The following is a 14,421-nucleotide window of genomic DNA, read 5'->3' on the forward strand; positions in this document are numbered from 1 at the left end:
CTGCAGGAGTGGTGCTGTTCATAGCCTGGCCTGTCAATCTTCCTGCAAAAGAAATGGAAGAAAAGGAAAACTTCAGGAGCAGAGCCTCTTCAGTGCCTCTTCAGCCTTACCCTTGGAAGAAGCAGCTGTACTGAGCTCACTCAGCTGGACAGCAGATCCATGGGGAGCATGGTGTCTTTTTGACGCAGAGCACAAACCCTCCATGTGGTGGGTTCTGCAAAACGTGTGATGTGTATGGGGTAGGGGAGTGCTTTGCTGGATTATTGCTTCAGCAATTTGTTTTTATTAGCTGAAGTTTAATTTCACATTTCAGAGCAGAAATTTGGAGGGAAATTTGAAAGACGGAATTCATCAGTATGATGAAGGGAATGTGGTTAGACATATGCCTGAAATCAGTGAAGTGCTTGCCCAAGTGGGCACTGGAATATGTTTTGCTGAATTGAGTACCCAATTGGCAGACCCAAATAATACCTAGTGCTCTCAGCTCTGAGGTTTCTCCAAAGCTCCAGAAGTTCTCTTACAGGGCAATCCATGGCTTTAGCGCAAGTTTGCAGCAGAGGCAGTACTTTGGAAGGTGGGTGGAAAGTTAAATGGGGAAATTGGTGAGTTTGAATTTGCTTGTTTCAGGAAAGTGTCTTTTTATTTTCTTTGGGGTGACAGCTGCAGGAAATGCTGCAATCAGAGTATTCTAAATGTCTGTGCAGACTGGAAAATCTCTGAGACCCACCAGCTAAAACTCAACCATTAACATATTTCAAATATGTTAGGCTGCCTTTGAACTCCTTTGTGGAATGTTGCATCTCCCAACAGCAAGCTACAAACGTCCTCAAATACGTTATGAATTTTGCTTGAAGAAAAGTGAAATAAAGGTGATAAAACCTTTGTGAGGAATTTATCATAACTGCTCATATTTAAAAGTGAAAGAAGAGCACTAGGAGTGCTCATCAGTGATTAGGTTAGACAGTTTTTTCCTCCTAATATTTTTATTTTCAGTGACGGTCTTAAAACTTTCACTAGATGATGTATATAACCTTAAAGTTAAATGGCAGGTTTTCTAGCTACAGGATTGGCCTAACAAGAAAATTGTTGCCCAAATAAATCCTTCATTCATATTACTGTACTTGCAGTTTCTTCCATGTGTGTGATCTGAAGGCTTTCTACCAGCACAAGTAACATTTTGTCTCCAAGTACTCTGTTTTCTTAGTATCTTGAGGAAAGTGCCAGCATACCAAAAAATAGTAAGGCCTGTTACTACAGTGACTGAACCCTTGAAGGGATTGGTATTTCTATCATATCAACTGAATAAATCATCTCTGCAGTGCTGTGGAGACTACAGGATAAAAGATAGTTTCTCTTCGGCTGAAGTATCACAATTTAAATCTCATTGATGTTCTTACACTCTCCTCAGTTTATCAGAGTGTTATTTATGTATGACACAACTGTCTTTCTAAATACCTTTAAAAGTAGCTTTGAAGAGAATGGTTTGGATTAACCTTGTTTTAGATAGAAACATTTTCAGGTTTTGTGACCATTCCACTAATGTTTGAACACACTCCAGTGCCAATTAACAGGAAGCCAATAGTTTTGCCAGTGGAGAGTAAGTTGTAAGTGCTGTAAAATATGTCATTGAAGATGATTCATGTTGCAGCATTGCCTCACTTTAAGGAAGCTAAATCTCATCCTGCTATAAATGTTATGAATATTACTTCACTGGTGTTTATACTAAGCATGTATGTGTAGTCACTCCTACCCTTGGGGAAAAAAAAAACCAAACAGAAATTCCTCTAAGAATTTACACTGCACAAGGTTATGAATTTATTTCCATATACTTCCGTTAGCTCTTTCCTAAGTGAGTAATGGGTCCAAAAGATAGGAAGTTACTCTATATGTCTTCTTTTACTGGAGAAGGAAGAAAGACATAGATAAGAGGATGATTTTGTATTAAATCTCCTGTTGGTTTCTCTTACTTTCCATGGCATCTTGTTCTTAGCTTCTAGTTTGTCTCTCTCTGAAAAGAAAAACCAGAAACCTGGCATTTTTTCCATGTGTATTTGGTGAAATGTAGAATCACTTTTATCAAGGGAACACTTGGGAAGCTGATGTGAATTGTGGATATATATATCTGTATTCAGCATATCTATCTGACACAAATGCACTCCCTAAAGCAAAGTATGAAGTGCTGGAATCTGCTAAGTGAATTTCTAGCTCATTGTGAATGATTCTTTTCATAATTAAAGAGTGTATTTGACATGCATTACTCCAAAGTCACCTGTTGAAGGCTTAATAACATTTCTGATTATCTTTGTCCTGGTGTCTAATAACAGGTGAACTTCCCTGCAAGAGATGTGCAAATTGTCCTCTCTCCTCCACTGTCCTGTTAGTTTTCATAAAACTTTTAAAAATCTTAATTATCCTTGAAAATTTGTGGGGGTTTTTCCCTGTTATGTTTAGGTGAAATTAGCCCGTATTTTCAGAGAGCTAATGAGGCCAGGAAAAGCAGCCAAATTGAGCACAATGCTTAGTAACAAAAGTTGTAGAAAACCAGACAAAAATTTTGCTTCAACTTCTGTTAATATGACTGTGGTTTGACAGTGATAGAAGAAATCATGTGTTGAACTGGAAATTATGTAAACCTGGTGTCCTAGAGTTAATCTCTTGTACCTTTTGCAGGTGGAGATTTACATTTTACCTTTATATATTTACCTATGGAGTACGGTTCCTGAAAAAGGTAGGCATTTATATTATTATGCTTTCATAACACATCACAGACTTGTTTGAAGTCTCATGTAGGTATAACATAAAGCATAGGAATAAAGCCTATGTTCATGAAGAATAAAAATTAAAATTTACTTAAAATTCATAAAATGCTTTGCTACTGACATTATTAAGGTATATAAGTTCTTATCAATATTTAATGGGGTTTAAAAGAGAAAAAAGGTCTAACAACATGCCTAGTTCACTTAATTGCTTTTCATTATAGGCATTAAGCTGGCAGTAAGGCTTACCAAAGTGTTCATCTCAGTTTCTCCATCACTCTTTTTTTAAATGCCTCTGGCAGAGGTTACTTTTTACTAACAAACAAAATGCATTAGTGTATTATAAAATGCTTTTTTTTTTACCTATTCTTTGTCTGAAGTTTCCATGGAGTTTCCTGTCAATGCTGTATTTCAGGTGATTTAAGCAGAGAAAAATATTGATAGCTTCTAAACACTCTGGCGTAGGTCTGTTAACCCTGCCATAGACAGTAATATGGATTTATGGTGTGAACTGTTTTCACAGTGTGACTAGTTCTCAGAGCTTTTGTGGAAGTCGGGTCATATTTTTGCAATTCTGAGAGGTGAAATTAGGGGACTGTGGGAGTCAATGTGTTCATGTGATCTTACCTTCTTTGTTTTGGACAAAAATTTGACAGGAGAAGATGTATCCTAAATGTTTCTGGTGCTTCGTAAGTAAAAGAAGCTGTTTAAAAAAGTACTTTTATGGCTGTAGTTCTTGAGCCTGTCACAGGTGGCAGGCAAATTGGTGCCAGTAGGACTGATGATGTGCCTGCCTGGGGAGGGCACATCAGAGCTGTTCTCAGCTATTCTGCAGTAGTTAGCCCCAGGGGAAGGGTGGGCACCAGTCCTCCAAACCAACCGGAGGAGAATGTGAGGTGCAATCTCTCCCTGCCTCCTTGAACACTTATATTTTGTGTGTACTTCATCCATTAACAGGCTGTATGGTCACGATCTGATATTCTGTTTTCTGCGTTTGGTTTCGCAAATGTTTGTGGTATGAAATACAAGAATAGTTTTAATAGGCAATTGTCGCAGCCTAAAATGTTACTCAGCCTGCAGGTGTGCAGAGATCACGGCTGTGGCTTCACAGGATTCTGTAATACACAAGGACACAGAGACTTTATAATCTGAATTTTTCTACTTCATTACCAGAAATGCCGCAAAAATCACCATTAAAAAATACCACAAAGTCACTACAAGAAAGCATATCTATGATTAATAAAGTGAATCTCTCTCAGCACAAAGAAAGTGTCTATTCTAGGAAAAATTCTGAATATGAGCATTTCTACAGACTAAGAAGAATACAGTAAATGCATGCTTCATTACAAGCCATTGTAAGCTGTTTCTAAAGGCTGGAAACATTTGGAAGGGTCAGGATGTCTTCCAGTTCAGCATATCACTGCAGTGTGAAGAGGGCTGGCTGGCACAGCATGGTTGTTTGAACAAGGTGTACAACTGCTTGCTTAACAAGGAGCAACTGTGTTCTTTTGCTGTAATTTTAACTTTCAACATATTTCACTTTTACAAAGAGAAATTGTTCATTATGTCATTATGTATGTATTTATAATTACTCATTTATACACAATGTTATAAATGAGTCTTGTAACATTTTATGCTGTTGTCATTATTCCCGTGTTCTGCTTTGTATACTCAGGTTTTTCACATGGAAATAGATGTAAATTAACAAAATTATGATTGTGATTGTATTTATATTTACAATATCTCCCTACTAACACTGTGTAACTAAAACAAAGTATACGCTTTTTGCTGTTCATCAAAACATTTTGGTGTTGATCAAACACCAAAGATTTTGCTGAGTCCACTTAGGTGGGAGATCTGTATTTGCAAGAAGTAAAATCCAGACCCCAAAATCTGGAGGGAGAGCTTTGCTACAGTACTCAAGTGGATAATCCTTTTTAATTTGTCTTGGTTTTCATAATTGAATAATTGCAAAGAACAGTTAATTGCTTCCTTAGGAAGCTAGTGAAAGAATTTAAGCATAATAAATTCTCTGACAAATTTGATAGAAAGATCTTTTCTTCAAAAATCTGTTTTGCCTAGAGATAAAGTTCATATCATATTCAGTAGTATCTTACTGTGTTAATGCTACAGTAGAGGTTTGAATCCTTTCAAATAACAATATCTGCTTAGGCCCATCCCTAAGATACCTAGTCCAGAAGACTGGAATAAGCATGGTGAGCGAGCCCAGGTGTAAAGGCAGTCCCTACTGGTGCAGTTCCATCACAGCAACATGTGCTGCCCTACTGAGAGAGGGCATAAAAGAGTGAATGCCACAAATGTTCCTGTTTTGAAGAATGGAATATGCCACCAGCATAGCACCACATTGGAAATACTTTTAAAACCTATGCTAATGCTTAGCTAATACATGATTTTGGATTGTTGGATTAGACATTTTGATACGGTGTGTCTTTCAAACATCCAAATGTAATAAGAACATATTATAAAAGGGAAACTGCATTTTAGTGCTTTTCAAAATAACAGAACCACTCAAGGTACGTTGGTTTGTCCATTTCTGGATAGTTAAGATCCTTGATTTGAGAAAACTGGTTTTACCATGTTGAGTGGGAAGTACTCCTCATTAGTTGACCTAATAACTTTAACTCTCACGAGTACTTCCTTTAGAAAAGTGAATCAACTCAATAGTACAAAAGGTGCTCCCTAAAACACTATGCCCAGTGCATCGCCTCTTTTGTAATTTCTTTTTTAACTCTTGAATTGCCAGGCAACAAAATACTCGAACTTCTGTATTATTGGCTATCCCTCCTGACTTACCTAGTCTCCTTACAACCTGACACTCCCTTGCTTTGCTGCATATATTGATGACTTCATGGGGTTTTCTGTTCACTTTTGACTCTCTTACATTTTCTTTCCTTAGTCTGAGAGCAAAATTAACCTACAAGACTGGCCCGGGGCCTGCCAATTACTTAGGCACCACTTTGAGCTGGTTTGAGGTCCTTTGCTTTGTGCTGGCCCTTTGCCTAGAAGTGAATTTTGGATTCTTTCTGAAAACACCTTTCTCTTAATGCCGACAGCACATGAATCATTGCTACTTTGTCTTCTACTGTCACCTTCCCTATTTGCTGCCTAAAGCAATATTACTGCATCGGTGCAGTACCAGCAGAAGGGGGGATGTCAGTGTCTCCTTGTGCCCACTGGACCACCCAAGAAGATCTATGCAGGATACTGTAGCAAATCACCATTCTTGCAAAAAGTGTCATTATGTCTTCTGTGGCTTTGTGGAGCTTATCTGGCACTTGGGGAAGATGCACCCGAGCTTAATAAGCAGTAATTAGTTAGATTTATCAGCTCTGTTTTAGTTCTGAAAGTGTGATACTATCAGCATGGCGCACATGCCAAGGTTAATTTATTTTTGAATGATAGTAACTAACTACATTCAAGTTTTAGGTTTGCCTGGATAGTGCATCTTGCAAGGAAAAAGAGGCCTAGGGTTTCAGCTTTGATTTTTGCTTCCCTACAAAAGCACGCGAAAGCTAATAAAACTGCTCTTCAGAGTAGTCATAACACCCTCTGAAATGCTGTGGCAAGCTTGTCTTTGTTGCTGTCCATGACTGCAGTTAAATGGCTGATATAGACAGAAGAAATTTCTGCACTGAATAAAGCAACCCCTAAATTTTTGTGGTAACAACTGCACATGATATATCAATTCTTTTGACATGCTATATGTCCTGAGTACATGCTGGAGACTTATGGCCTTCTTATTGAAGACTGTGTCTCTTTATCAAATTCTTCTCTCGGGGTTTGTCTTTTTCCAGTGACAGATGTATGCTGTTAAGGTATTCATAAAATAAAAAAATGTTACTTCTGATGAAAAGTATTTTCCAAAAATCTCAATTCATATGGAAAAAGTGTCTGACATAAAACTTTGTCGTCAAAGTTTGCTCTATTGCAACAGAACCTATATGTTTTAAATAAGTTTTTCTCTTAGTGGTATCTGCAGGACTCTTAGATTGGGTCATTTTGCTGAATAAAGTTCATCATGAACTCAGAAAAATCCCTCAGATTGGGAAGGCTGAAGATTGACAGTAGTGTCCTGAGTGTGGCTGTTTGCTGTAGGCCATGATTGTGTGCTGATATTGTGTATGAGGGGCTTTAGCAGTGTAAAATGCATAATAACTCATGCTACCACCCACTCTCCCTCCCTCTATCAGTATGGATATCTTCTTTGCACAGGCTCTGGATGATACAGCAGCTTATTCACAACACTCTCCCCCACCTCCTGTCAACAGAACCACTGAACTACCAAGGCAGGAGAACTTTATGGAGTTTGTGCTGGTCTCGTTCTTAGTGCCTGTGACCTCAAATGGGTGGATGTTTTCAATTTTGTTGTGATAATAACAATGACACTGTATGAATATTCTTATAATGTGTACAGGTGATGGCACAAACCATATTCATCTGCTTCAACTGTTTCCCTTTTCTTGGGCCTAAAGAAACAGTAAAAGGGCAACTTCTCCCATTGGTGTTTGCCTGTAGGGTGCAGCTATTGATTGGTATGTCTTACAAATTTTTTATGATATCAAGGAAACGTGTGCCTCTTTGAAGAGTAAAGTGGGAGACTTAAGTCTTTGGTGAGAGAGTCAAGAAGGCAAGGTGCTTGCTTGCTTACTTACAAACAGACCACAGCGTTCCACACACTTAGTCAAACCATTGTATCACCTACAAATTTTGACTTATATATGCATAAGAGACCAACAGACTTCAGAAAAGAAATTCACCATAGAGTTATTAGTATCTAATTATCATATTAGACATTCCTCCCTTCCCCAGCTCCTTTTCAGTCTGCAAGGTTTAATTTTATCAGGGCGTTTGCTATCATCGTCTGTAACTAGTGAAATTGTTAATGATGTTTCAATGTCAAAGCATCTCAAAGATTAAATTGTTTCTTTGGTTTTGGTTTCTTTTTTAAATGTTCCTCACAAAGTGTTGCTTCTTCTTCTTCATATCTTCTCTAACTTAATGTTTTCATTAAGTTGTAACTTATTTATATTACCAAGTAGTGTAATAGTGGGATGAGACTTTCTGCTTCCCAAAGAGTCTCCCATTGTTGAAGTGAAATGTATGTTTGTTCTTTCAAATCAGAACTTTCAATTTGATGAAAATGGACTGTAAACTTGCTACATAATGGACATAAAGTAGATGTGGGGAGATTGATAGGTTTGTCACTCAACCCCATAGCACTGTGGGTTTCTGGACATGCCCTACAGTAGTGTGGTGGCTAAAGCACTGAGGGGATGAAATAGGTCATCATAATTAGGATATAAGTCACCTCTACCATTTCTGATACATTGTGAGAAGAGGGAATCTATGTAAATGTAGGTCAGAGTTCCAGCCAGTTCACTTTCTACCTCAAATACTACCATTTTCAAGAGCAGACTTGATAGCAAATATTCTACTATGCGAGGAAACAGACCAAGGCACAGGCTTTCAAAGAGAAGATGAAGCTTTCTTTGTTACTGGCTGCCAACTCCATTCTTCACTGTTTTCCACAGCAGATTTAAATGATTTGTGGCTAAAGAGTGGGTGACCCACAAAATCATTTAATGTGAAGCATCCACCTTTGTGTCTACTCCTCATTGCCCCCATTCTTGGCAAATGGCAGATGCTAGATGTGACCATCCCATTGTCTTAGTTTCCAAGCTTCTAAAAGAGATGTTTTGGCACTTAGGACTGAAGGACCAAAGCCAATCCTTTCACTACAGCATTCTTTGTATCTTTATCAATCGCTAAGCTTTGAAGCATAAAAGATACATAACCAATTATATTTCCAATCTGATCGTATATATGCAAATTCTTCCTCTTTCCGAGTGAAGCTGAGACTTTTCAGCACTACCATTTGTTTCATTTGCAGTCTACAAAACACTTCCTTGCAGAGCACCATACCAGTATTGATGCCAACAAGACACGAAATTCCAGTGTCATTAAACTGACGGCTTGGCCTATCATTAACTTAGGAACAAGATAATGTTTTCATTTTCTTCAGTAATATTTGCAGTTGAATAAATGGTGGCTTGGCTCATTAAGGGTTAATGGTCTGACTGTGCTCCCATTAAATGGAAAAAATAGCATTAGCCACAGTGATAAAGAAACAGACTGAGGAATTCAGGATTCGCTTGTTTCTTGCTCGCTCATCCTTGGTGCTAAGCAGTGTCTGTAAAATAAAAAGTCTTTACAAACATCTGGAAGCAAAGCTTCCAGGCGTCATATAGTGACTTTTCACATTTAGTTTTCTTCCTTTAATTGCCCATGAGAATTACAAACTCAGAAGAGTATGAATTTTCTCCAGTGAAAGTCTTGTGAAGTCTGTACTGAGACTTGGAAACCTGAAATTGCATGTAGATATCCTACTGGGGAAAGGACCATCTGCCTGGATAAACAAATCTTGCTGTTTTTCAAATTTAATGTTGAAGTAAGGCTCATGATAAGTTGTGGCTATGTTATAAAATGCTGGGTGCAACAAGCTTCTGTATGTATGCAGCTGATTGAGTATCCTTCCTAATGAGTCATCCCCTACAATAGAACTGTGTGCTGTGTAGTTACAACTACTGGTAGTGCAGATAGCTTGCAAAAGAACAGGGAAAGCCATGTTGAAGAGTAAATTTGACTCCAAAACCCCACTTAAGAGAAAAAGATGTATGGAAGACAAGGTTTCACTCCGGATTTTAAGCCATAAGATGCCCAGAGCGGTAACATTTTATTTAAGACTTTTTAAAAGCCTTTTAATTCTTTATAACCTCAAATTAGAGTCCAGAGAAAGAGTCACACACTCTTCTCTAAGAGAAATTCTTTTTAATTTAGTGAGAAAAATAAGATATTTTTGGCAAAAGATTTTACAGGAGTAAAATACAACCAAGAAAAAGACATTTCACTAAAACAGCACAAAAACCCATTCCACTGAAAAAAACCACTAAAAACAATCAATATACTAGCTTTAGTAAACACAGTTCATTGGTTTTAAGTTACCCACAAGAGAAGGCAAAGTGTAAAAGAAGAAAACAGATTAAAAGGGAAAAGAAAGAGAGAAAAGAAGAGAGAAGAGGAAGAATGGTTACCGACAAGATCTGATGGTTCACATGGTTTAGGTTGCAGGAGAGGAGAGGAGGGGAGGGGAAGGGAGGGGAGGGGAGGGGAGGGGAGGGGAGGGGAGGGGAGGGGAGGGGAGGGGAGGGGAGAGGAGAGGAGAGGAGAGGAGAGGAGAGGAGAGGAGAGGAGAGGAGAGGAGAGGAGAGGAGAGGAGAGGAGAGGAGAGGAGAGGAGAGGAGAGGAGAGGAGAGGAGAGGAGAGGAGAGGAGAGGAGAGGAGAGGAGAGGAGAGGAGAGGAGAGGAGAGGAGAGGAGAGGAGAGGAGAGGAGAGGAGAGGAGAGGAGAGGAGAGGAGAGAACAAGAGACTCATGTGGAATCTCATGTATTTAGAGAGTTCAGTTTTCCCTCCCAGGCAGGACATCTGATCAGGATATCCTTCCAGGCCAGAGTGAGCTGTGCTGTAGCCAACCAGAGGCTGCAGGGGTGTGGTGTGGGCAGCTACCAGGCAGCTCTGTCTTGACTGGCAGCCCGGCTGCAGAGCCCGCAGCTCTGCCGTGTGCCCTGCATGGGCAGAGCAGTGTTGGCGCTGCCATGTGCCCTCAGCACAGGCCTTATGTGCAGGTCTTACCATGTTCCTGCAGGCCCAGCCCTTCCCCACAATCGCACACACTCAAAGTGAGTCAGTTCGCACCCAATAATTCAGTGAGATTCAGATCCAGTATCTCACAGGCAAATAGAAAGATACAGTGTAGCATGAGGGGGAAAAAGCCCCAACAGGTAGAGCTCCACTTTTGCTGTTATGAAAGTTCCTCTTTCTTGAAACTATGGGATGTTTCAAAGGAAGAAAATGAAATGCTTATCCTCGTGTGCACTAACTGCTGAGCTAGTGAGTTTCTGTGTGACAGCACAGGAGATGTTCTGTTAGTGGCCTACAGTTTCTGTGCACACTTAGAAACTGGCTTCCTAATGGTTTTTTTTGTGAGTGAGAGTGTTGCATCCTGCTGCTCAGTTCATTTGGCTTGTTCTTTGCCTCTTTTTGGAATAAAATAGCAACAGTGATATATGCAGATGTTACAGCCTAGGGAGAGTAGTGTAAAATTTGTAAATGCCATTTTGGATTGCTTATTGTACTCAAGAATTTTAGAGCCTTAAGTCAGGCCACCTTCATTTGAAATACAAAAAAAGAACTTGTCACTTCATAATGTGGTGACTGGTTTTTGACATCGTTTCTGTATTACAGTTCACCTGTATCTCTTGATTATTGATATTGTTAACCTTAGAAGAAGTAAATAATTGTTGATATGCACAGCCACTCATAAAATTGTTGTATTTGGGGAAATAGGCATCGCTGTGATGAAGACTGTAAGTTCATATCATGTGGGAAATAAGACTGGGACACAGGAACAATTGATATTTACCTGCTGTGGCATCTCATTTGCTATTCTGGTTTTGGAAATTTCCTGCTGTTTGTCTTTTTATTAATTTTGTAGCTATTTGGGTATGAAACTATTTATCAGCTTCACTGCATGCTGTGTCTTGCATCTCTTCTATCACTGATACTTCATCTTCAGAACATCAGCTCTTCTGAAACATCAGTTTTCTTCAGAACATCCTGAGGTCTGTTCTGGATGCAGTCATATATTCAGATGTGGTCAAATACATTCCTATTGTAGCTGCTAAATAAAACTGTTTTGGAAGCACTAGCATAACTGCCTTCTTGAAGGAAATGTGTGCCTCAATATCTACTGCTTTTACCTTTCTTTGTCAGACCACTACACTGCATCTCCCCATTTCTTAAACTGACTTTATTGTTTTGAAGAATGGTTTTAGCAATCCTGTAACTCTGCAGGTTTAACGTGTTCGTGTGGACCACAGAAAAGCTGCCTTCTTTCCTTCCTCTCTTGTTGCCATCTTTTTACTGTTACCATTTTATCCACTGTTAATAGGTTTTCCCAAAGAGACAGATAGCAATGACCTTGATTTAGTTCTCAGGGTCATTCATGGTTCAGCAGATTTGCATCAGGGTCTTTCTGGAAGTGATTTGTTCCTGTCAGTTTTCTAAAATATGGAGATAATAAATAAGGAGCTTTATCTTTGTACATCGCAATTTCCAAAGTGCTAAAGAGAACAAGGTGCCATTCTGCCTCCATTACTGACACTGTGCCCTATCACCTGCTGGAACAGTGCGACAGAGGCAGCCAGGATTGTGATCAATGGACTCTGGAGGTGCAGGGGAAGCAAGCCCGGGTGCAGCTGCTTTGAAGCCAGCTGGTCTTTCTCACTTATCCAGTGACTCTTCACTGTAGTCACACTGCAGGAGATATACATGGTAGCCTTTTCAGAAGCCTCATGCTGGTTGCAATGTTTTATTGAACCATGATTTTAAAGAATACTTTTGAAGTCATCCCTCCTGTTTCATGAGAGAGCAGTTGTGTTGTAGCAAATGTGGCTGTATCTGCAAAGAGCTGTTAAGATATGCAAGCAGAGCATGCTCGTGAATAGTTTCCCTAAAGTTACTGATTCTATGTAGGTCTTGCTGAAAAGGATCCTTTTAAGCTCTTTGACAAGTTTTGAGGTTGACATTTTAAATGCTATACTTACTTGGGAAGCTGTGCTGTATTTGTAGTTACTGTGCACACTACATTCATGACACTGAGTTCTGCAGTGGAATGAAGCTGCTAATAGAGAAGATCCCTGACTGTGCTTTCAAACAAGCTTATGTTTCTCCTTTAGTTGGTGTTGGATTGAGAAATGAAGGAATACATGGGAAAATTTTGAAAATTATCCTGTTTGAAATGAAACCTGTAGTTCCTGTGAATGTTCTTCTCTGGCATTTGTGCATGTTGCTAATTAGATTGCATGTAAATAAATGTAAGTCTATATTCTTATAGCAAATATAAGTATAACCAACCCATATATAAAGCTGATACTGTGCTTCCTTAAAAGCCCAGTATTTTACAAGTATGATAGCTTAGAAGTGTCCTTAGAATAAAAGCCCTTGGACTTTAAGACCACTCACAGGATTCCTGAATGGGGCCTTCCCCTCTGTACCAGCTCAACTGAGGCCTTGCTTCTGATTCATGAGCAATGTGATTTCTGAAAACAACAGTTGCAGAGTCAAGTGTGTTTACTTGGACTTCTGGATTTTCATTTGGCTCAGGATCATGAACTTTTCATAATTTCAAAGCAAAGGTTGTGCTGCAGTTTAAATTATATTTAAATTATAGTTAGAATTCTAATGATACTGTTCTGGGGAAAAATAAAAAAAGAATTTGAATGCAGAAATTAAGTTTCAAATTCTTTCCTACAAGTCTTTTGCAGTGCATCGAAAAAATCTTTCATGGGGACTCTTAACCACTATTGTCATTAGAAATAAAGAATAAATTTATTTTTCCTCGATATTTTATGGAATCATAAGAGGATATCATTCATGCATGTAGAACTGACAACAACTCTTCCAGCTGGAAGCTGTCCTATGAAAGATCACCTGTAATAGCTGAGTTCCCTAAGGCAGCAGTTGGTAGCTGTGGCTTTTTAAACTTGTTAGATTAATGCTGTAAAGATTCATCATGGGTAGGAAGCAATTCTGGTAGATCTAAACGAAAGTATCTAAAAAAATATATAGCAAAATACCAGCAGCTGTCAAACTGAAAAATAAATTGCTGTATTCAAAATGTCTAGTGCCCTAGACAGTTTTCAGTCTTTCTAGATGTAGAACAGACTTGATTTTGTTGTAAAAATTTCTCAGCTATTGGAAAGCTATTTGCATGACATGTTGCATGTTATGTCATTTGGAGCAAACAAAAGTGACCTGAATTAGAATGGCAATGGTCAGTATTTCATTTACCATTTCCATCTCCTCTTGCTGTACCTGCTGCATCTGCTTTTTCGTGAAGCTAATGCTGCTGAGTATTTTGCAGAACATAATAATACAAGAAATGCAGCATCTTGGAAATATTCACACTGTTTGGAATATGTCCGATCATCTGATTCTTAGAATAAGACTACTTAAATCGGGCTAATTATTTCTAGTTTTAATGCTGAGATGCCAAAACATGAGTTTGGGAAATACCTATGTTTCTAGAGTCAGAAGTGACTCTAGAAAACAACAGTATGGGAAGAGCTGGGAAGCAGGAGGTTTACCTCCAGAGCCCTTGCTGTCTGCTTCATTCTTGAATTCATTGAAGCAGGCATTCTGTTGGGCACTTTTTCTGGTCTAGTCTGCATCTGTTGTTACATTTTTCTTTCCTGTGTTATACCTGAAAGGTTGTTGTATTATCTATTATTGAAACCTTGTAATTACTTTTGTTCAGTGACCTTATGTGCCCAATACTGGATAAATACTCTCATTTAAATGACGAATGTCAGAGGCCACTGTGGAGCCCTTTTAACACAATGCTGATATTTGATATTTTACTGTGCTATTAACAGAGGGATAATGTGATACGTGTGCCCCTCAGGGAGGAAATGAAGCCTGCCTTTGGCAGATTATGCTTCCTTAAAATTGATTTGGATTCTCTAGGGGGTTTTATTATGTTTTTTTTGTCATAAAACCAACTGCAGAATATCTGTAAGTGAAGAA

At 38.8% G+C, this 14,421-nt stretch overlaps 1 protein-coding gene across 2 annotated transcripts in view; it reads left to right on the forward strand.

Moving 5' to 3' along the window:
- CERS6 (ceramide synthase 6) overlaps positions 1-14,421 on the forward strand; it is a 111,252-nt gene that overhangs the window by 49,136 nt on the left and 47,695 nt on the right. For both annotated transcript variants that reach the window (XM_051787477.1, XM_051787478.1), the window contains exon 4: positions 2,671-2,728. In XM_051787477.1, the coding sequence (XP_051643437.1) occupies positions 2,671-2,728 (58 nt within the window). The remainder of the gene's footprint in view (positions 1-2,670; positions 2,729-14,421) is intronic.

The sequence above is a fragment of the Manacus candei genome, unplaced genomic scaffold (assembly GCF_025592945.1).
Source record: "Manacus candei isolate 608988 ecotype Guabito, Panama unplaced genomic scaffold, ASM2559294v1 h1tg000023l, whole genome shotgun sequence".
Classification (NCBI taxonomy): Eukaryota; Metazoa; Chordata; class Aves; order Passeriformes; family Pipridae; genus Manacus; species Manacus candei.